General features: G+C 48.2%; 1 protein-coding gene across 1 annotated transcript in view; it reads left to right on the top strand.

The window, feature by feature from the left end:
* Nucleotides 1–24447, top strand: part of Arsg (arylsulfatase G) — a 76989-nt gene that overhangs the window by 43500 nt on the left and 9042 nt on the right. Inside the window, exons 8-9 of the mRNA XM_051158956.1 lie at nt 10234–10342; nt 18921–19041. Coding sequence (XP_051014913.1) covers nt 10234–10342; nt 18921–19041 — 230 coding nt within the window. The remainder of the gene's footprint in view (nt 1–10233; nt 10343–18920; nt 19042–24447) is intronic.

A 24447-nucleotide genomic window follows, 5' to 3' on the forward strand; every position in this document is an offset into this window, starting at 1 on the left:
CTGTTCTTCCTATTTGTTGAGTATCTATTGTATGCCAGGAGCAGTACGTTCCCCAACCCCCCATACAAAGACTAGCAAAACCTCTGACCTGAAGGAATCATGGTCCAGCAGTAGCACTTCTCAGGCAGTGCTGTGTAGACACAACAAGATCCTATGGGGAGCTTGCTAAAATGAAGTTTCAACCCAAGAGGTCATCAATTGGTGGTGGCGGTCTTGCATTTCTGTGCGACTCCAGGACAAAGCTAATATCACTGGTCACTTTGAGAACCACCAGCCTAGAGCATTGTTGTCTCTGATAGCTGCGTCTGTGTAGCTTATATCTCTGGACCTGTGGTTCCCTGAGTTGGGCATGGGTCGGGGGAGTGATTGTAATTTCAGCACTCAGGACACAGAGACAGGGTTGCCACCAGCTGGAGACCAGCATGGGCTCCATAGTGAGTTCAAAGTTGACCTGGGCTGTCAAGAAGACTTTCTCAAAAGGCAAAAAAAACAAAAAAACAAAAAACAAAAACAAAAAAAAAACAAAAAACAAAAAAACAAAACAAAACAACAACAAAAACAAAATGCACAAAAAACAAAAAGCAAAAACAAAAACAACCCCCCCAGCAACAGCAATAACTACAGTGTCAAAAACAAAAACAAAAAACCAACCCTCTCGCCACCCCCCAAAAAAACAGTGCATGGTTCTCCAAGTTGTTAGTTGTGTGAATTCTTCACAGGAAAATGGGTCACAACTGTGTGTGTATGTTCCAGTTTATGTCTCTTCGTGTGTGCTTGTGTGCTCCTGTGTGTGTCTGTCTGTCTGTGTGTGCATGCTCATGTGTGTCTCTCTGCGTGTGCTCATGTGTATGTGTCTGTATGCATCTGTATGTTTGCTGTGAAGCCCCAGCTGACCTTGAACTCAAGGAGCCTCCATTGGCTCCCTGACTGCTGAGATCCCAGGCGTGTGCTACTATACCCAGTGAGCCACGCATTCTTCACAAGGGAAGCAGAATAGAGCTCATCAACATTCAAAGAATGCTAGAGTTAGGAGAGAGCTTGAAATCTGTGTTCCTACTCACTCCCTGGTATGAAATGGAGGCTGAGGAAGATGGAGGGCTTGCCTGCACCACCAGGCCAGCTGGTGATAGAAAAGGGTCAAGTGATGTGGGTTCATTCCTCAGCTCGTGTAACTGTGGTTACTCCCACCTTTCAAAACCTGATCATTCCTTAGCTGTCTGGAAAATCCTGTGTTATTTCTTTGAACTTTGTGGTTGTCAAGGTAAACATCATTAGCCCCCGTGACGGTCAGAATCATTCTAAATGGAGAGATAAAGAGGCCTGCTGGCTTGGGAGCTTTGCCTGGGCTTGAGTCTCAGCTCAACAATGAACAGGGACAGGAAGCTTTGTTCTTCTGTGTTGGGAGGTCATAGACCGTTTTCATTACACGAGTAAAATCACACAGAGGTATCTCACAGGCACCCAACCTGGCGTGTGTGACTTCTACCACTAACCCCCCTGGGACTCGGTTTCTTTATTTATAGCACAAACAGCCTGGGTATTCTTCTTGAAAGGAGAACTAGATGGAGGTAGAGACAGGCCTGGGAAGGACTCTCATACAGAAGTATTAGATAGAGAACACACGGCTGATCTCAGAGAGTCCTGAGACCTTGTCTTGGGAAGCTGCTTGGAGCCACCTTCTTGTGGCTTCTTGTTTTGGGCCAGGCTTTCTGATAACGTTTTATGACTTGCTGTGGCATCTGTAGGCACAACACTTGAATTGGTAATGGGATTGGGGCTGGGGGCCACTCTCTTGTAAAAGTAACTGTTGTGTGTGCTCCTCCCCCCCACACCCCTGCCTCCCTCCATCACCCCCTTTTCCTCACTACCTGGAACACTGCAGGGAACTAACTCTAGGAAGCCAGGCAGAAGCCTTCCTGCAGTTGTGAGTGAAGAGGACTGGGTTCCTGTGTCAGGAGGCCGACACATCCCCCTGTGAGGCCAGTCTCAAGAGCCCACAAAAGAGAGAAGACAAATGTTTTCGTAACAGAGTAGGACAAACAGCCCTAGGAGCTCCGCTTTTTTCTCCCCAAGCCAGCTTGCTGCGTCAGGCCACGTGCTATCTTCCACTGTTCCCAAGCGCCCCCCTTCCCCCCCTTCCCCACCTTCCCTTTCCTTTCTTGGCTAGTCCATCAGCTCAGCTGATACAATGAGACAGCGTCTCTTGGAGTCGTCTTTTCACCCTGTGCTAGAGCGAGGATGCTCTATTTGGCAGGCTTCCTGTCATCTTGGGATGAGGAGCAACCGAGCAGGGGTGTGTATGTGTGCGCACGCGCACAGTGCACATCAGGCTCACCTTCTCCCAAAGAAAGAGAACCTGACGGCAAGTCCCTGCTGCCCCCAGACTCCAGGCACCTGCCTGTGTAAGAAAGCCCCACTCCTAACTTGCGCATCCCTCCCCACTTTGAACCTGGCTCATACCAAGGCCAGAGTTTACACCTTGTCTCCCCAGCCCATCTGACTGCTGCTTCTCTGTCTGGAAAATCTTCCTTTGTTTTATTTGAAGAGCAGAAGTGTTCCTTCCTCTCCCTTGGTGATGAGAAAACATTCTGTTAACTTGGCATCATCCGTGCTCCTAGGAGACCTTGCTTGTCTGTAATCTGACCCTATCAGGCTCTTACATAAACCTTCCCACTGGGACCCAGATCTCTTGGCATTCTTGGCCTCCTGTCCAGTTGTGAGAAGGCGGAGAAGGGTCAGAGATGCTGTGCTCAGGTTGACAGACTTGGGACAAGGACTGTTAGCTGCTGGGTCTGGCTAGGATAGGGCTTCATGGTTTAAAAATAAAAAACTCTGTGGAAGTTGAAGTCTGTCTTTTTCTAGTCTCTGGACGCTGGCTTGTTACAATGTCCCTGTCAGCACACTTGAGACCACCTCAACCCAGCCATACGTCTGGGCCTCACTGAAGCCTGGCTTCTCTGTGCTTTTATGGAGCTAGTATTCTATGGGCATCCTTGGCAAGGGTATGTATTAATATTTAGGAAGGACACGTACCTCTCTGGAAGGGTATATAGGATGTCCTTCGGTGGGCGCCTCCAGAAATTCCACAAGGAAATGCCAATCGGGGTCCAGCAAGCCAGATAAAGGACTCCACATTCATGTTTGGCAGCTGTCGGCAGAGATCTTGCAAGCTGGGTTTGCCCATGCTGCTCAAAATTGTTTAAAGGAGCTTATCAGATATGCCAGCCCCTCAGAGGACTGGTACATGAGTGTTCCAGCTGCCAGCCCCCCGCCCTCCGTCCTGTTTCCATGTGTAGGTATCTTGAGTTTTTCCATCACCTACATCAGTGTCAGGTGCCGTGTGAAAGTACCTCGCTTCGCTTCGAACTTTATGCTCATGATTTTATGTAACTGTTCCCACAGTCCCGTGAGATAAGCGTGGTCATTTTCCACTTCATGAATGAGAGATGGAGATTGAGAGTGCTTATGAATTCTGCCCGAGACGATCTGATTAAAGGGGCGTCCCTGGAGTTAGGACTTGGATCTGCCCAGCTCTAAAGGTGCCTTCTGATCAGCCTGTTTGTACTTCTCAGAATCTGGCTCTGAGGCCATTGCTGGTTGCCATCAGAGTCATCAAGAGTCAGGGTGCTTCTGCACTTGGCAATTTGTGTATGTGTATATGTGTGTGTATGTGTGTGTGTATGTATGTGTGTATGTGTGTGTGTGTGTGTGGGGTGGAGGCAGAGAGCCTGTAAGTGCTGTGGGGTACAGGTGAAGGTCAGAAGAAGGTTCTCTCCTTCCACCATATAGATCCTGGGGCATTGAACTCAGGTCATCAGACTTGGCTACAAACTCCTTTAGCCGCTGGGCTAGTAGCCCTCCAGTCTCTATATACAAATCTTTTCAGCTGCTGGGCGTGGTGGTGCACACCTTTAATCCCAGCACTCAGGAGGCAGAGGCAGTCAGATCTCTGTGAGTTCGAGGCCAGCCTGGTCAACAAAGTGAATCCAAGACAGCCAGGGGTACACAGAGAAACCCTGTCTCGAAAGACAACATAAAACAAATCTTTTGAGCTGACACAACACAGGTACGGAAATCAGAAGAGAACTTTCAGGCGTTTGTCCTTTCCTTCCACCATGCACACCCTAGAGTTAGAACTCAGACCATCAGGAGTGTGGGCAAGCACCCCCTAACCACTGAGCAACCTTACTGGTTCAGGAACCCAAATTGTGCACGAACTCTTGTCTGGCTTTGCTCTTGTCTGAAGAGATTGGCATAGCACTCAGTGAGCTGCTTGGCTTTCTGACTCAGTGAAACATGGCGGGTGGCCCTTTGCTTGCTCTTCCCAGGCGTAGGCAGCGGTAATCATGGTCGGCTTGCCCCTGCCGTGATACACTGCGGAATGCCACTTTACTTCTGAAGCCAGGGAGGGAAGAACAAGTAAGCGAAGTTATGAATCATGGTTCTGTTTATGTTTTGGTTGCTGAGGCTAAATATTTATTGCTTTAAGTAAGAGGTGCCGCTTTAATTAGAGTCATTACTAGCCACGAATGCATTGAAAGACATCATCAGGGCCACAGACAAGCATCTCTGGACAGAAAGCCAAATACAGCTCACACTTTGAGTGTAGCAGAGCCATGGGTCAAAATACTAAAGCTTATCTAAATTAACAAAGAGCTTTCCAAATGGAAAAGTGCATAGACGTTTAAGCTGTGGACTTAGCTGTTTTTCTTGCTGTAACTTTTTGGGTCATATCTATGATGCTGTGATATAAAGGGATAAGGGTGTGGCCAGCTTAAGGCCTGTGGTTAAAAAGCACGCAAGGCTAGGGAGATGGCTCAGCCAGTAAATTGCTTGCCTTGCAAGCATGAAGACCCGAGTTAGCTCTAGAACCCGCGTTAAAAAAACTGTACGTGATGCTTCATGCTTGGATCCCAGGGCTTTGGAGGCAGAGGCAAGTGGATCTCTGGAGCTGGTTGCCCAGCCATGCTTCCTAGTAACTGAGTCTCAGGGCTCAGTGAGAGGCCCTGTCTCAGAAAACAAGGTAGTCAGCCCCTGAGGATGGTACCCTCGTAAAGGCTTTAAGCTTGAGCCACTGGGGATGCAGAGGAAGGGTCAGCTGACCAGAGTCTTCAAATCTGATGAATTGTCTGATGAGTTGTCTGTCATGTGGTTAAAACGAAGGTTGTTATGGGAGAACCAGAGGCCTTCAGGCTTTCTTGTCCATCGTTTCTGTGCTTGGCATGTGGTTACAGGGGGCATAAGTTGGGTGGGGCTTGAGATCCTGAGCCCAGTATGGGGACCGGAAAGCCAGCCAGCACGTCATGGCATGGCAGGGAAGTGTGAGGGTACAAGTCACTCCAGAACCCCCAGGCCTCTGGGCATGATAAGCAGGTGGTAGGTGCTGATGCACATTATAGAGGAGGGGTCAGACTTTGCCCTTTGCCCCTTCCACGTGGTCAAGTCAGACAACCGGTCACAGATGGCCTGCCAGTGTGGCCCTGTCCTGGGACCACAGTAGAGAAGGGAAGGTGTCTCAGAGAGGGAAAGGTTTGGGAGGCAGAGGAAAAGCCTGCATGGTGACTGCACTTTCTGACTCCCAGATGATTAGGTGGGGACTTCCTCTCTCCCTGACCCCTTCATAATCATAGGCCAATTAAAAACCCAGGAGCTAAGTTTCCTGGGTTTCCACCAAGACCCCAAAGTCTTAGCTTCCAGAAAATTCCCAGGTCCCCAGAGCAACTAAGAAACAGTTCAAGTTTTACTATTTAATGGATGTAAGAAGGTGAAAAAAAAAAATGGGTCATAGGTCAAGTCCACCAAGGGATTAATTAATTAATTTTTGAGACAGTATTTAATTTTGTAGCCCAATCTGGCCTAAGATCCACCTTATATCCCAGGATGGCCTTTGAACTAGAAGGGATCCTCCTGTCTCAGATTCCCAGGTGCTGGGCTTATAGACATGAACTACTGTACCTGGTAGATTCTCTCCCTTATTTGGAAATTAAGTTATCTGAGTGGGAGAAGACAGCTTAGATTCCCTGGGCCTCAAAACAAACAAACTGGGGCTAAAGAGATGGCTTAGAGGTTAAGAGCACTGGCTGTTCTTCCAGAGGTCCTGAGTTCAATTCCCAGCAACCACATAGTGGCTCACAACCATCTATAATGAGATCTGGTGCCTTCTACTGGCCTGCAGGTATACATGATAAGAAACAAATCTTTAAAAACAAAACAAAAACCAAACCGAACAAAACAACCGAAAAGGTTGACCTCTGGCCTCCACACCCACACTTACGCACATTGCCCTACATCCCCACATCCACATACATGTGTATGAACAATCACATGCAAAAAGCACACAAGCTACGTTTGGCTTTGAAGTGCTCTAACCTGGCAATGAGTCCTGTCCAAGTCACATTCTCCTGGGAGAGCTTTATAAGGTATTGAAGTGCCTCCCCCACCAGGACAGCCACTCGCAGCCTCTAGGAGAAGGGCTTCACCAGGGCATTTTTGAAGAAGTCTACCTGTGATTCTGACACACATTTAGTGTGTGGAATGCTAGAAGACTGAATGGGTGAGGGTCCTGGCTGTGCAGCTGGACCTGAATTTACTAAGTACTTAAATTCAGCCAGAGCTGGTGGCACATTCCTGCTATCCCAGCCATTTGGGTGGCTGAGGCAGGAGACTGGACAATTTGAGAATAGCCTGGGTTGCATAGTGAGTTCAAGGCTAGCCCAGTCAACTTAGTGAGACCTTGTTTCAAAACTAAAAATTAAAAGAAGAGGCTGGGCTGCAGATGTAACCCAAACCCAGTGGTAGAACACTTTCCCAGCATAGGACGTGCCCTTCATTCAGCCCTCAATACTGAGAAAAAAATGTACTTAGCCTCTTTGAACTTCTGTTGTTGTTGTTGTGTTTTTTGTTTTTGTCTTTTTTAAAGACAGGATTTCTCTGTGTAGCCTTGACTGTCCTGGACTCGCTTTGTAGACCAGGCTGGCCTTCAACTCACAGAGATCTGTCTGTTTCTCCTTCCCGAGTGCTGAGAATAAAAGGTGTGTGCGACTGGGCCTGGCTTTCTTTCTTTTTTTTCTCCTTCCTTCCTTTCTTTTTTCTTTCTTTTTCATTAGAAAAAAAAATGGAGATCACAGTGGGTAAGTACGCAGGATTGTCTGATACAGTCAGTACAAGGTCTGATGAGATGGCTCAGTGCGTAAAGGCATTTGCAATGGAGCCTTGACAGCTAAGTTTGGTCCTTAGGACACATGGTTAAAGAAGAGAACCAACTCCCAAAAGTTGTCCCCGCACACACACACACACACACACACACACACACACACACACACACACACACACACACAAAATGTTGTCACCCAAATCCGATGAAATTATGTAGGAGAGCACTTAGCCACCTACTTAGCTTCGTATGGGCTCAATTAATAGATGATGTTATGGTTACTGTTCCTATTATCTTTAGCTTGGAATGAGGAGTGAATTGCTACCTAGAAGCGTTATTCTGTAGAGGTGGTTGGTCTGGGCCCTGCCCGTGCTGGAACAGATAAACCACAGAACGCCAGTTGGACAAGTGCACACGGCTGATAATTGTACTCCACCACTTGCACTCCGCTCCTCACTCCTAGCAGGGCTGGTGAGAAACTGGGGCTTGGCACTAAGAGTGGGGAAGAAAGGTCTCCCCAGTATCTTCCATAGGCCTTCCAAGTGGCCGAGTGCAGTTATCAGCCGTGTGCTTATCCAACTGGTTTTCTGTGTTGCGGGTGATAAATATTTATTTGCTTTGGCAATTGCTAAATTCCCTTTGTGTACAAGGACCATGGAACTGGGATCCTTTACATGGCTAGAATTAGTGATCTTGCCTTTCAGTTAAAATTAGAGCCTTAGGTGCAGCTGGATTAGCCGGCTAGCCCCACCCACGTGGCCATGTTGGGAGGCCTCTCTCTATGGGCCAACCCTTTTCTCTCTCCATTGTGAATTTTCCATGTGGGCTGTCCATCATGTTGACAGATAGGTTTGCCGAAAGCACAGTCCCTTCTGACACTCTAGCCTCTGACCCTCCGCTGAAAGACGACAAATGTAATGAAACTGTTTCCATTGAGAAACCCTCCGGGGAAGCTCAGTCACCTGCAAAGGGGCTGCCCAAAGTGCCACAGCAAACAGTTCCTTTGCATGTCATGGAGCTGAGAGACAGCCCCTGCCTTCTGGTCAGAGAGAGTGATTTACTTCCTAAACCCAATGCCTTGGCCTTGCCTTAGCGTCTGGCCTAAAAGGTTAATCAGGACCCTTTGAGTGCCACGTACGGTGGGCTGTAAATAAAGGGGCCCTGTCTTTCCACCCACTCGTACCAAAAGTGTCCACGCAAATGCAGCTCCCAGAGTTGGAGAGACCCACAGGTTCCCTGGCAAACGTCTGTATGTATACTCATTGCTGTTTGGCCGTAGGCCGAACCATGCCGTGTATTCTGAACCCATGTGGAAACAAACGCATCTTGTGCTCTGCCACAGTTCTGGATTTTCTATTTCACGTGCATGAATAACACGAGTGGTCTTGTTCTGTGTCTGTTTTGGGGAGAGAAGGCTCCGGTGGAAAGTATGGGCTTGAGAAATGCTGGACTAGATCAAAGAGCCTTTCAGCCCGCAGTGACTGAATTCAGTCACTTTCTTGAGCCTAACACACTTCAACGTAAACAGTCCATAGGGTGGGAGCTGTTTTGTGTTCGGCTTCTTATATCAACATTTGGGGGTTGGGGGGGGGACACTCCAGAGCTCTTTATGTGCTGGTCCCAGGAATTTGGAGCATTTCCGGTATGTTGTACTTAGCCGGGAACATCAAAGGTTCTGTTTGTGGCAGTGAGAACACAGAGGGAGGAAGGCTTCATCTTGGTCGCCTCGCCTCCCCACCCATGATTGCTTTTATTATTTACGCCAGCCAAACTTGAGGAAGTCGCATGACCACAGTGTGTGTGAGCCACATACAGCGCTTGTCTTGGAAGAACTTCTTACACGCAAACCTTGTGGAACCGCTGGCCTCTGGCTCAACCAGGGATGAGGGTGGGGTATGTGTGTGTGTGGGAGTGATGGAACCCGTCATGGTTAATTCAACGCAACATGTGTATTCAGGATGTTTTCATAAAACATGACCTCATCTCTTCCAGCCCACGGCTGTCATTATATTGGTGGTCACTTCGGACTTGGCTACAAAAATAATGCCTCGCATTACTAATGTGAAAGTTCAAAGATTGCACATGGGAAATTCTTACCTCTCCCAAAGAGGCAAACACTCAGAACCATGACTGATACTGTCTCATCCCAACAACTCATTGATTCAAGGAAAAAACAATGCAAAACAAAACAGATCCACACACGATCAGTCAGGCACTGGGCGGATTCAACAGCCAAGGAAACCTCCTCTTTCCAAGACTTGTAGTCTTTGTTTGTTGTGCAGTGCTAGTGATTGAACTGATGGCATCATGCATGCGAGGTAGGCGTGGGCAACTTGTAGGGGTCTGCCCCCTCTCTCTTTTCATCCTAATCAGACAGGCACAAGATCAACTGGAAGACAAATTCATTTATTCAACCAAGATTCGTTAAGTGCCTAGGGTCACTTGAGTCTCATCATGCAGGGACACATGAGGAGTCAGGAATGAAGACAGTTTTAAATGGGGGAATGTCATGAAAGGAATTGACAAAATTGACAGAGAGCTCTGTTTATATATGTTAAGTCCACAGAAAAATCACAGCATGTACCGAAACAAATAGCTGGGCAGTAAAATAAATAATAATAATTTATTACTTTTTTGTTTTGTTTTTCAAGACAGGGTTTCTCTGTCCTAGAATTACTTTGTAGATCAGGCTGGCCTCAAACTCACAGCAATCCACCTGCCTCTGCCTCCTGAGTGCTGGGATTAAAGGCATGCACCACCATTCCCGGCTATTAATTTTTTTTAAGAAAGCCATTTCTTTGTGGAAATTATTGGATACTCCTAGAGAGGGACTGCTCTTCCATAGGCCATCTCTTAGTTGAAAAAGAAGCCAGGCACGGTGGCACATGTCTGTAATCCCAGCACTCAGGGAGGCAGAGACAGGTGGATCTCTGTGAGTTTGAGGCCAGCCTGGTCTCCAAAGCAAGTCCAGGACAGCCAGGGCTACACAGAGAAACCCTGTCTCAAACAAACAAACAAACAAACAAACAAATATAGCCTTGAGAGTCTGATGTTCATCAAACAACTGCTGCTTCTCACAGGGGGAAGTCCAGCCAAGCAGACCACCTGGGAAGGTGGACATCGTGTCCCAGCACTGGCTTACTGGCCTGGCAGAGTTCCAGCCAATGTCACTAGCACTGCCTTGTTAAGGTAAGAGATCCCAAAGCCTGTTAGCTGTGGGGATTTAGAGACAGAGCTGATGTGGACACATGGGTGGCTGGAGATCCCAGCAAACTCATTGCGTGTTGCTTACCTGCATTACCGATAAGGCAAATCTCATAGTAAAGCGGCTACAGAGGGCAGGAGCCTCCCTGTGGGGGACGGTACTTGAGTAAACAAGGGACCTTGCTGGTCTCTAACCTCAGCATTGGTTCTTAGCTAAAGAGAAAAGCAGCCAAAATGTCAGCAGGAGTGAAGTCCCCAGTACTCTTAACTATTCATCCTTGGGATTAGGAGAGCTGTCTCAGGTGGCTACAAGAAGCCTGGCTGTCACTGGAGACCAGATGAATGCCCTGGAGGCCAGGAAGGAGGCAGATGGCTCCAGTGGACGAAGAGGGAAAGAATTTATCCTTAGGTGAGGATGTCCTCCAGCCTTGAGGAGTGTAGCCTCCAGGCCTCATCTCTAGGGACATCTTTCCTCAGGGGCTTTGTATGTATGATGTCTCTCCAGGTATCAGGGTAAACAGATAAGCCCAGTCAGAGTCTTGGCAGGAAATCTGGCTGTGGTGGGTCTCTGGAAATATTGCCTTGGAAACTAATGAACCCTAACTTACAGCTGGGACCCCTCACTAAGTCATTTAAAAAGTATTTGTTTATATACTTAGTGTATGTGTGCGTGTGTGCATGTATGTGCATGTGTGTGCGTGCGTGTGTCTGTGTGTATACATGTGTATGTGTGTGTGTCTGTGTGTGCATGTGTGTGTGTTTGTCTGTACATGCTCGTGTGTAGAGGCTAGAGGCCAACCATTGGTGTCAATCCTCTGAAACCACCCACTTTATGTTCTTTTCTATGCCTTTATTTAATTTCTTTTTTTTTTTTTTCTTTTTTCGAGATAGGGTTTCTCTGCGTTTAGCCTTGGCTGTCCTGTACTCACTTTGTAGACCAGGCTGGCCTTGAACTCACAGCGATCCACCTGCCTCTGCCTCCCTAGTGCTGGGATTAAAGATGTGAGCCACCACACTCGGTTTAATTTTTAAAATCTGTATGAGAGTGCTTTGTCCACCTGTATTTTATATTTACCATGCATGTACAGTGTTTGTGGAAGCCAAAAGATGACATCAGAGGTCCTGGGCCTGGCATTAGATTTAGTTGTGAGCCATGATGTGGGTGCTGGGAACCAAAGTAGGTCCTCTGTTAGAGCAGTGAGGGCTCTTAATCACTGACTCATTTCCCCAGCTTCTCCTCCCTTTCTCTTTGAGACTGCCATGGGCAAGGCTGGTTCAGTGAGTTGGTTATGCTACCTGGCCAGCAAGCCCTGGGGCACTCCTGTCTTGAGATTGCAGGCCCATGCTGCCATACCCAGCATTTTACATGGGCACTGGGGATTGAACTCAGACCTTCCTGCTTCCTGAACTCAGAGCCCGACTTCTCACTGGATCAGGTCAGTTACCTCTGTCTGGTTTTGCCCTGCATTCACCAACACCAGAGCCTCTACCGAACCCCAGGACAATGAGTAAGCCTGGCTGAGAGGTGCTTTGGCAGGAGAACAGTGCCAACCAGAGGAAGGCAGGCCTCCCAGCACCTTCCAACACCTTCAGACCGGCTAGGAAAGAAGGGCTGAGACTGAAGCCAAAGGCAGCAGGGGTGAGCAGTTCTGACAGCCTGGGCGAGTAGGCATTACCCCTCCTCCGCCACACCCCCCCCCCACCAGCCCTCAGGTCCCTCAAGGGTTTTAGGTCATCCCTGTGCTATCAGAAGGGGGCAGCGCACAGTCTGTGGGGGCCAGCAGGTGTGACAACAACCACAGAGCTTGGAATCTGTGATGTCAGCTTGGCTAGAAGAAGGCCAGGGAGGGGCTGCTTCTATAACTCGGACTCAAGGGGCAAGCATGGGGCTGCACACGCACAAATAACTCCTTAGCGTCTTCAAGGCCTGGGCTTTCACTGCTGGAGCAAGCGTGTTTCTCATCTGAGAACTGTGTGTGTAGCTACCATCAACCACTGCACCACAATAGACGATTGTGTCCTTGATAATCAGAGGACAGGGACTGAGGCCATAGCTTGATGACTAGAGAGAGTTCTTGGTACAGATGCATTTTCTTGAGGCCCTCTGGCACTTCATCAGAAGAAAACAAGGGGAGCAGGGCAGCCCCTCTTCAGATGTTTTTGGTGTGAAGTTAGTCTGAATGGCAGCTGGTTCTCCCTCCCGATCTTCTGGGTGGGGCTTCTTACTGCCGTTTGCTGTGGCTCTCCCTTGTCTGTACAGGGGGACACACTTTTGATCCATGTTCTACCATCGAGTAGTCACTTGTTTTAGTCCTTTATTCTTTGAGGATAGAAACCTTTGCGGTCAGAGTTCCTTCAACTTCTATTCAGATGGCCTCAAGAAATTATGACATCTTAAAATAGGTTAATATGTTACTGTCACGAATACAGGAAAAAAAATTTAAATCTCCCTCTCTCTCTCTCTCTCTGAGACAGGATCTCTCTGTGTAGCCTTGGCCATCCTGGACTTGCTTTGTAGACCAGGCTGGCCTCGAACTCACAGAGATCCGCCTGCCTCTGCCTCCCTGAGTGCTGGGATTACAGGCGTCCAGCTCAGAAATTAAAATTTTAAAAAAGGGTACGAGTGGGATGTGTGTGTGAGAGGCAACAAGATGGCTGGGCCTACAAAGGTGCTTGCTGCTAAGCCAGGTGGCCTGAGTTCCATCCCTGAGTTCCCACATGGTGGGAGGTGAGAACCGACTCCTGCAAACTGTCCACTGACCTCTATCTACATGTGCACCGCAGTACTAGTGTGCCCACAAACACACACAATAAACAAATAAACATAATACAAATTAAACTTAACAGAATGTACTGGGAGGGTCGTTTATCCTGAATCTCATTGGCTATCTTTTAGCAATATCCAGTTACTATTTGGATATGTGCCTACGTGATAATACAGTATTTTAGAAAGACCCTGTACATGGCTGCCCCCAAAGCCTGGAGACTGCAATTGCCAGATGGAGACAATGCATACTTAGTGCTGTTTCCGACTGTGGGTGAAACTTTGCCCTGGAGGCTGCGGAGGTAGTCATAAGCCAAGCAGCTTGAATGTTCTTTTTTTTTTTTTTTTTTTAACGTTTATTTATTTATTTATTATGTATACTGTGCTCTGCCTGAATGTGCACCTGCAGGCCAGAAGCGGGCACCAGATCACATTATAGATGGTTGTAAGCCACCATGTGATTGCTGGGAATTGAACTCAGGACCTTTGGAAGAGCAGTCAGTGCTCTTAACCTCTGAGCCATCTCTCCAGCCCCACTTGGATGTTCTTGATGCTGAGAATTAAACTCACCTTCAAAAGATTGCCTTTGGGGCAAAGCAGAAAAGTCATGATAAATTTACCCTACAGCTCCAGGACAAGGTTTCTTTTTTCTTTTCTTTTCTTTTGGTTTTTCGAGACAAGGTATCTCTGTGTAGCCTTGGCTGCCCTGGACTCACTTCGTAGAGTAGCCTGGCCTCCAACTCACTGCAATCCACCTGCCTCTGTCTCCCGAGTGCTGGGATTAAAGGTGCAGGACAAGGTTTCTTAAACCTAACATTGCTATATATTTTGAGCCAGGTAATTCTTTGCCCGTTCTGAGCATTGTGGGATGTTAGCACAATGCCAGGCCCCTTCCCTGTAACTGTGACAACCAAGGTATCTCTAGGCAGTGCCACATGTCCCCAGAAGGACAGAAAGACTCCCATTGAGAACAACAACTTTAGGAAAATTTCTCTTAGTCTTATGAAAGAAAGTGAAGGGTCTGCTATGGACCTGAGATGGGCATCTCCATCCCTGTTCTGGATGGAGGACCACACCTGGCTCTGTACCTGAGATGGGCAGCTCCATCCCTGTTCTGGATGGAAGACCACACCTGGCAATAAGAGGGGCAAGCAGTAGCTGGTGGAACTGATAGGAAGATCTTGAAACAGTCTCATTGGAAAAACAGTCAGAGCTGCAGAAGAGTTCTGGGCTACCTTAGCAGGCTCTGTGGATTCTAGTAAGGGTTATATGGGAAGGGTGAAGATCAGCAGACTCCATCTTATCTGCAGGCATAGAATTGGGTCTACATGCAGAAGCTATAAAATCCTTGTCCACATCATGTCCTGTGGTCTGTATGACCCTGCCAAGCTGTCCATGAGAGACATTTACCATTTGCTGTTCAGTATTGCCCTGGTGCTCTAGGACCACCGCTTACTCTGAAGTAGGTGCTTTGGGCGGGGGAGGAGGGGTGTCTGTAAGAGAGACTCAGGGGTAGGGAGGGACTGGGATAGGCTGCCAGTCAAATGTGAACACAGGCTAGCCCCTGAAGCCTCTGCAGTGTGACTAAGGCCAGGAAGGGGTGGAGACCTAGCTTTTTTCAGGGATAATGAGAGGGAATAAACAACACTGAAAGAAAATTACAATTGAACGCTAAAAAAGCACCTATTTCTGTATTCCAGGGACAGTTCCATGCCTCCCTCCACTGGAGGTGGATCTGTTCTCATCTCTTCTATTCTTGGCACCTCTCCATACTTATCTCCTTTTATGCCACTGTGTCACAGCTGTGTCGTTCCATGAGTGGGCACTGCATTTCTTTCTTCCTATCAGAGGGCCTGTGAAATGGTGCTTTGGGGCCAGAAACCTGCTTACACATCAGGCCCATGACACACAGTGCCAGAGTCCATAATGTGATTGTGTGAGGGGCCCAGGCACGTAGCTCAGTTAGTAGAGTGCTCGCCTAGCATGCATGAAGCCCTGGGTGTGATCCCCAACACTGCATATACAGGGTGTGGCACCTCATGCCTGTAATCCCAGCACTTCAGAGGTCAGCCTTGGATACATGACAGTCTTGTCTGAAAAACAAAGGAAGGAAAAGAAAAATTCTTTAAAGTGGAACAAAAGGGTTCACTTATACATTTGTCTTTATATCAATAGTTATAAATGTAATTTCTTCTTTTTAGACTTTTTAAAATCATGCTTTGTGTGTGTGTGTGTCTGTGTCTGTGTGTGTGTGTCTGTGTGGTATATGCAGGTGAGCACAGGTATCTACAGAGGTTGGAGTTACAGGAAGTTGTGGGATGCCTGACGTGGGTGCTGGGAATTGATTGAACTTAGGTCCTTTACAAGAGCTGAGCTGTCTCTCCAGTCCCTTTTTCTTTTTATAATAGACAAGAAACCCATGGTAGCAAAAATGCCTACCAAGTCCAGACTGTAGCTCTGACAAAAAGCCAAGCATCAAAATGGACACATTGGAAGTGCAGGGCTTGGGTTTTGCAGGTTTGGGTTTCTTGGGTTAAGACTGAGGCCTGCAGGGGCATAAGTAACCTCTGTAAGACACATCTGCCTTCCAGGTGCGTGAGCAGGAAAGCCTAGCCTCGAGTCTGTGAGTTCCAGGCAGTATTTCCCTCTTATGGGGCTAACCTCAGCGGCTGGGCTTCTGCCATCCTTTGAGAAATGACTTTCTGACAGCCTAGGCATGCCTATGCTGGACAGGGCTACCTTGAATGGTGAGAGTCACCAAACCTGTTGAAGAGGTTTTCTTAGTGGGTGAGGCTTCTCTTTGAGTTCTGCGTGGACTAAAAAACCTCTGTAGGTCATGCCAGACTCTGACACACTGGGATTCCCTGACTGTTTAGATTTGGACTAGTGCTGTGCCGCATGCCAAACCTCATGATGCAGAGGAGGAAAAAGATGGAAAAAAGAAAGTATGTAATTCATTCTGGAAGTTTAATATAGAGTCTGTTTAGATGGTTTGCTGATTTGCCCTGTCTGGGATGCCGATGTCTCTTAAGATGGCAAAGGAAAGCCTACAGTCTACTTCAAATTTGTGTGTGTGTGTGTGTGTGTGTGTGTGTGTGTGTGACAAGGACAACCTCAGATGTTCCTCAAGCACTGGCCACTGAGATCCAGGGATGCACCCATCACTAACTCCCCAGTGCTGGGAGGACTGCCCAGATTTTTGTAACATGGGTTCTGGGAACCAAACAAAGGTCTTCATACTTGTGAGGCAAGCCTTTAATGAGTGAGCTATCTCCTCAACGTGTGTGTGTGTGTGTGTGTGTGTGTGTGTGTGTGTGTGTGTGTGTGTGTGTGTGTAGAGATGGCTTATTGGCCAAGAGCATTTTCTGAGCAATCAAGAAGATTGGGTTTTAGTTGCCAGCACCCACATAACAAAGCTGGATGTCCCACGAATGCCTGTAACCCCAGCTCTGAGGTGGGCAGGGTGAGGCAGAGTGAGCAGACTTGCTAGAGCTTGCTGGCTTCCAGCTTAGCAGGTCCAGGGAGAGCTGCTGCCTCAAAGGAATAGGCAGAGACCGATAAAGGAGGACACCCAGCACCTTTTCCCAGCTTCTGTATGTGCGTACAGGTGTGTTGACACCTCCACACAGGTGTGCAACCCCCACACGTGCTTACACGCACCGAAACTAAAACCATCTATTGTGGATCTTGTTTTTCTTGCTTATGGGTTTGATACTTATCTCTCTGTCTGTGTCTCTGTCTCTCTCTCTGTCTCTCGTGTGTGTGTGTGTGTGTGTGTGTGTGTGTGTGTGTGTTGAGAGAGAATATGAATATGAATATGAGCTTGAACAGCCCTAAACCATCTCAACCTTTTCAGACCACACAAGACCTCTGTGTTTCCTGGTCTGTGGCAGGGACCTTGGACTCTGAACAGGTTTCCAGACTGTTCTGTACTTTGTTGGGTGCTGACTCTGCATGCCTTGACTGCACACCAGTGTGGGATGCCAGCTCCTGGAGCGCCTATCTCAAGAGATAAGCTACCAGTTTTGTGAACTGTGAAAGCTATGGGCAAAGAGAAACACTTTGTCCCAGAGTCAACGAGAAATTCCGCCTCAGGTCGTAGGCAGAACCCTGCAGGGGGGAAGGAGGTGGGCAGATTAGAGATGCCGCACACTCGGTGGGTCCTTTCTGCGGCTTCTCTGGAGGGCGGAGAGCTGCTCCTAGAACTCAGGGTGGATACATTAGGAATACCTGGCCCTGAGGACTTTCCCACCCAGGATCCTGAATTCTGATGCTGTCCCAGCCTCTGGGTACCAGGACCTCTTTCCTGGGAAAGTCTAACCCATGACAGAATTCATGTGGGCCCAGCCCCTTGGCTCTGGCAAGCCCCTTTGGCCTTCAGTTCCTTTGGCTCTTGTATAAAGAGCTCTGTTGGAAGGGCAGCCCCTCTGCTCTTTCTGACAACCCACCTCCATCTCGTGATATGAGCACGGGAGGCTTGTGGGAGGCACACGGTGCAGTAAAGTTCCACATGACTTTGGAAAAAAAAATCACATGACATAAGCCTGTAATCTTATCCCTCATACCCTCATAAAGTGGAGGCAAGAGGATAAGGAATTCAAGGCAAGTCTTATGTGAAACAACAAACAATCAAAACAGGAACGAATAAAATCACATAAACAAGACCCACCAAAAATGTGAATAGTGGGTGGGGCTGGGGAGATGGCTCCGTGGGGAAAGTTCTTGCCATGTGAGCATGAAGGCCTGAGCTTAGATTCCCCAGCACCTTGTACGAGCTGGAGACAGAGGCAGAGACACATCCATCACCCCAGTGCTGGAGGGAAATGATCCTGGGGCCTCAGTGTGAGACAGGCTGAAATAGTGAGAGAGAGTGTCACAAAAAACAAGATGTGGCATGATAGAGGAAGACAGATGTTAACCTCTGGCCTCCACACAGGTACATATGGGCAAGCACACACACACACACACACACACACACACACACACACACACTGCACACAACACAAGTAGGAATTTGAATGTATTGGTTGAGAGCCTAGCCTTTAGTGGCTAAGCCATCTCTCCAACCCGAATTTGAATTTTTTTAAAAAGTAAATATTAACAGTAGTTACCTTCAAGAGACAGACCAGTTATGTGATATTTTCTTTTTATATTTCTTTATGTTCCAAATGTTTTTTTCTACTAAAACATTCTCCACTTTGTAACGAACAAAAGAGAGTTAAAGTCAAGCGATAGAAGTGGAGTGTTTCACATGTGATAGCCAAAATTTCACACACTTCTCCTAAAGACTAAATTTTCATGAGCCGGAGACTCAGGCGATGGAAAATGAAGGGAGTGTTTTCCTGCAGACACCTGCCACCCTGCCACACACTATTCCTGATAAGACAGCGCCCCACTCTTAGTTCTCGGGTTAAAGGTGTTACCCTGTTGGTAATTAAAGACAAATTAACTACCAAGAACCAGGCTGCTTCTCTTGTGTGCCTTCCCTGAGTGTTTTGCCCACACATCCACCCTGCATAGCAGTTGTTGTTATTAGACTACACGTCTTAGGGATTAGGAAACTGAAGCACTAAATGTTACACAGGTGGTGAAATTCAATTTGAACCTGTACAACATCTGGCCACATCCTGCCGCTTGTAGCAGAAATCCTGGTTAGAACTCCAAAGAGAAAATAGACAATGTAGGCTCTAGGCAAGGCTGTCTGCTTTTGCTCTGGGCTGCATCGGCTGGGTTTGGCTCACAGGAGGGCAAGGGAAAGAGTTGGAAGACTTGAGGAAAACTGTTCTGTTCTTTCTACAGCATGCTAGACATCTTCCCCACGGCAATAGCCCTGGCAGGAGCCAGCTTGCCCCCAGACAGGAGCTTCGATGGACTGGATGCCTCTGATGTGCTCTTTGGCAGGTCACAGACAGGGCATAGGGTAAGTGGAGAAAGCATGTGTCTAGGCTGTGTCTCACAGCTCACACCTGCTACCTACATATACAGGACCACTTTCAGAAGATGGCGTGGCAGTGCTTGGTGCAGATCCTGTGCAAAAACCCCAGTGATTAATTTCAGAGATGAGCTACCTCCAATAATTCAGTCTGTTAATCCAGATTTATGTTTATATTTGACATGTTGACTTATTGTAGAGGTATGTGAGAATTCATTATCTCAAAGGTTTAATTTCCTTTTTCTGCATGCATTCAGTTTTCTGACATAATTTGGGCACTCAGTACATTTGTTGTTATTGTTGGACAAGATACCTGTCCAGTTCTGGGCTCAGCTAGAATGGAAGCTCTATGGGGGACAAGACCTCACCTGCTGGCTTCAGGTTTCAGTTCTCTTGTATCTAACAGCATCCGTACCCAGCCAGCATCCAGCCCCAGCCAGCATCCAGCCCCAGCGAGCATCCAGCATCCAGCGCATGCAGGGTGAATGAGCAAACGAATGAAAGTCAGCAATGTCTCTGTGTTCTCACCATTCTCCCAGCACTGGGAGGGCTCAGCACACACTTTGCATCCTGTTATTTCATTGTTGTTTTACTTTTGAAAGATGCTCCTGCACCAGGCTGACCTCAAGCTTGCAATAGCCTCAGTCTTCTGAGTGCTAGGATTGTAGGTATGTGCCACCATGGCTGTCTTGCCTGTGCTTGAATCAGCAGCCCCTGGCAATGATTTCAGGTCTCCAGCTTCCATGATCACCTTCTTGCTGTCGCTTCCTCAGCTCTGAAGCACCAAATAAGCAGCCAGGAAATTGCAGTCCTCCTGGGCTTTTCATGTCCCTTCCATGTGTTTTCCTAAAAGGAAGAGGAAGTCCCTAGAGCAGGAGCCTGGAGGATCTTGGGGACCCCTTAGTGAGACGCAGTGAGCACCCAGCTTCCCCCGCTGGAGATCTATGCTTCAGAGGTCTATTTCTGTCTTTGAGAGGGTCACAGGGGAGTGATTCAGATGTGCTCATGGCCACCAAGGCCAGTAATTACTGCAGCCTTCCTAGATCAGCCAGAACCTGGGCCTCGAGTGGACCACACTGCACTCCTACACACACTGATGACGTTCTTAGGGCTGGTCAGATTAGCCCTGCACGGTCCTCTGAAGGGTTCTTGGGTCACCTCAGAACATCTGTCTCTGCGGAGCGGCAGATCGTCCGGACCTGGCCCTTCTGAGCTGCACGAAACAGGAAGATGTTTTCCGTTCTCAGCTGGAAGTCAGCAGCTCTGACCTGGCAAGGTTTCTGTGGAGAGGTACTCCTGAGTCTCTATTGCCATGGCTACTGATAGAATAATTAGGGTCACCGGGAAGTGATCTTGACACTGTCAGGACTCCTGTGGATGCCAGCTCCTTCACGTGTTTACTTCCGTTCCCGGACAGAGCCGTGCCTTCCTTTAGCATCTGACTTGTGCACACTCATTGGGTTAGGTCCAGGAATCAGGAGGGAAAAAACAGATACAAGTTGTGTTGGTAATCTAGCTCAAGTGGGCACTTGTTTACTTTCTTCTTCTTTTTTTTTTTTTTTTTTTGGTTTTTCGAGACAGGGTTTCTCTGTGTAGCCTTGGCAATCCTGGACTCACTTTGTAGAGCAGGCTGGCCTTGAACTCACAGCGATCCGCCTGCCTCTGCCTCCCGATTGCTGGGATTAAAGGTGTGCGCCACCACGCCCGGCTTTGTTTACTTTCTTACCATATCCTATGACCCAGCAAGAGGAAGCCAGTTTATGGCCTACAGGGAGCTTCTGATGGTGTCTTTAAAGGGGACGGCATGTGGGTTCTGTGCCTGGTCTCCCCGAGCACCAACTTCTTCTAGTGTGCATGTAAACTCTCCAGGTTAGACCACCTTGGATTTTAAGGACAGGGCTGGTTGATGTGCATGGATTTGGATTTATTCTTTTCTGGTCGGCCTAACCCATTGAAATGAAGAGACTAAATTGTCTTGGATTTGTAACAGTTTTAGAGGAATCCAGAATATCAAAACAAATGATTTTGTGTGTATCCAAACATTCATCCATCCATGTATATAGTATGTATATACCTCTTTAAAATAGTTACTTTATGTGCATTGTGTGTGCCTGAGTGTATGTGTGTGTGTGCTCTGTGTTGTACAGTGGCCACAGTCATTAGGAGAAGGCATTGGACCCCCTCCAAGTGGAGTTACAGACAGTGTGAGCCTCAGTATTGGTGCAGAGAACCAAACCCAGGTCCCCTGCAAGAACAGGAATTGCTCTAACCACTGAACCATTTCTCCAACCCATGTACCACTTGCTAAATGCAATTTGTATCTGCCCACAGAGTCATCCTTCATTCAGAAGGATTCTAATATGGGTCAGTTTGAAACCATTCCAGTTTCTAGAAGCCCAAAGAACTTCCTAGATAGTCGCTCAGAACACTATGTGGATGCCTCTCAGCAGTTGGCTTCTGCATATTGCAAGGAGAGCCCAGAGCTGAAGAGAGAAGCAGTTTAGGACCACATATTCTCAGCCACCTCTCAGGGCCCTGGGAGGAAAGTGCGAGGGAAACAGTGGCTACACATCTCTGAGCTCATGACCTACTTCATTCTCTCTAGGAAGCTTGTGTCTCTGAGCTCCCAAAGCCACCACAGCCGTCATCCGGCTGTGTGCTCTGCCTATTTAACCCCCTGCACCTGACACTGACGGGTCTATGAATAGGCGGTGAGAGCAGCCACGAAGAGAGGGCTGAGAGCCTGAGAGGGGAGAGGAGTACACGTTCCAGAACCTAGTGACCCACTTTCTGTTCTCTTGACTCCAAGATGGAAGCTGGAGGTGGTGACGTCATGCGTGATTGAGTCATGTCTTTCATGGCCAGGTTCAAACTTTCTCAGTGAAGGAACAGTTTCCTCAGTATGTCTGCATCTGCGTGGTCTATTCCAATATGGGGCAGCAGTAGGCTATAAACAGACACTCCAGAAGCAATGTATCGGGAAACATGAATACCCATCACTTCTCTTAGGGAGGCCCCTAGTGGTGAAAAGTGTCACCAAGAGTGACATGCAAATGATTGACACCCCCTCCCCCACCCCTGCTTTCGGAGACTTGAAGCTGGGCCTTCCCCTGCCTGTTGGGGTGCAGGAGGACACCTCTGGGGACCATACTGTACAGGGTGACACAGCACACAGCCATGCTTAGCAAAACAACAAATGCGTAGCAAAGCAGGATGGCATCCCGGAAAGAAGTCTGTACGAGTTCAAGTCCGCAGAAGATAAAGTCAGCCGGCTTTGAACTATGGAGCAGACATCTGGAGAGGAAATACCTTCAGCCGTGATTGCATGTCAGCTTACCAGTGGTCATCTTCCTATGTTGATGTAAACAAGAAAGCTGTCATCGCTCTGCTCAAAGGGAGTGGCTTATATCAGTATCTCAAAACCCACCCCCATCTCTAAGCACAGGCTGCCCCAGTTTTGCTTCTTAGGTTCTGGAGGCTTCTGCTAAGTGCCCCTTATACCCTGAGACTGTGGCAGAGTTGTCTTAGTCCTGTCATTGAGCCCTGAATGATACCCATGGTTTGAAGAGTCCAACCTTGACTGTGTCTTGGGCAGGAGTGGGAGTGGAGGTGTGTCTAAACATATCCCTCCTGGGAGACAAGAATGGTCCATGTTCTTCGCTCCCACCCTCCTCCTCACCCCCCAGTTTTCCCTTTCTCAAGAAAACAAAGCAGTGTCCTGCTGTGACAGGCGTGCCTCTCTGAGATGGAAGAAATGAGGTTTTCAGTAATGACTTCCTTTCTTGTTTGGAGGAAGCTTGCTGGGGGTGTTTGGAGGGTTGATGGGGAGGGGGAGGGCAGGGAAGCTGCAGGTGTGGGGGAACCCTTCCCAGGGCGGCCTCCTCTCAGGGTACTGAAACTAGGGGGGGCTGTTTCCCTCTCCAACAGATGTTTCTCATTATTTTTTCCCCAAGCCCCACGGAAACTTTGAATCACGTAAGTGATTTCCCAGCAATATATACGGACGTGATTCATCCCAGGCCAGTTTCATGCCTCCAGCCCAAACCCACCAACCTTCTGAGGATGCTGGTCTTTTATTTCCTACCAACTCCTTCCCTCGGGACCTCTGAATTAGGTGTTTCCGCTCTTTAGGGTAATTCTTCCACGTCTGACTGAATCAGGAAAGATTTCCTCAGCAGTACAGTAGGACTGAGTCATAGGTGTCTATGTTCAGGCTAGGCTTGATTTGGAGCCGTAACTCAGGGGTAGAGTGTGTGCCTTGCCTGTGTGTGGGCCTGAGTTCGAACCCCAGTTCTGCAATAAAAGCTTCAGAGGTGAAACTGTGCTTGGGGCTGGAGAGATCTCACATTCCTTACACAACTCTTGCTGAAGAGAGTTCGAGAGTCAGCCAGAGGCGAAAGGAGCCAGTTTTTGTGGAAATCTTCAGGTGGCCTTCGTTACAAGCCCCAGGATAGATGTAAGCCATCTCTGTCTGCAGCTTGCTTTCTGCGCCTGAGGAGAAGGGGCAGGAAGGACTCCTAGGTGCATGACCTGGACAGCCCGCAAGAAACTCCACAGAGAGAAGGGTCCCGAGGGTTGTTTAAAGCACTGCTGTGGCTGTTGGAGTTTTCAATTAATTTTAATTTAATGGTAAAATAAAAAAGCACTAGCCCAGGCCACTCAGCGCCCTGCAGATTGCAGAGGCGGTCCTGGGCCCGTGAAGCTGACTTCCCCTGTGACGTGTTGGAGCTGTACAGCGAGGAAGCCCATTCCTCTGAAGTTCTTAGTTAAATGGCTATGGCGGTGGCTTCCGGGAGCTCGCTGGCATCAGCTGTAGGCCTGTGCTCATCAGTATGTAGGATGTGGGGGTTACAGTAGGCCAGGACACCTAGCATGATTTTCTCTCCTGTGTACGTGAGTATGTATGTAGTATATGTATTGGGGAGGCACATGGACCACATCTGCATGTGGAGGTCAGAGGACAACTTTTTTTTCCTCTTTATATTAACATTTTATTCTTACTTATTTTTACATCCCGATAAGAGCTTCCCCCTCTCTCCTCTCCTCCCAGTTGCTCCTACCATCTCTCCTCCCCCTATCCCCCCTCCGTTTCTCCTCAGAGAAAGGGAGGCCTCGCATGGATAGCAATCTGCCTTGGCACATCTTCTATTGAGGCTAGGCAAGGCAGTCCTGTTAGGGGAAAAAGATCCAAAGGCAGACAACACAGTCAGAGACAGTCCCTGCACCTGCTGTTAGGAGTCCCACCTGAAGACCAACTTGGATCTCTGTTACATGTATGTAGGGGGCGTAGGTCTGTTCCCAGGCGTGCTCTTTGGTTGGCGGTTGAGTCTCTGTGGGGCCAGGTTACTTGATTCTGAGGGAGGATGGATTGAAGGAGCCAGAGAGGTCAAGGAC

This window comes from Acomys russatus, chromosome 16 (assembly GCF_903995435.1).
Source record: "Acomys russatus chromosome 16, mAcoRus1.1, whole genome shotgun sequence".
Taxonomy (NCBI): Eukaryota; Metazoa; Chordata; class Mammalia; order Rodentia; family Muridae; genus Acomys; species Acomys russatus.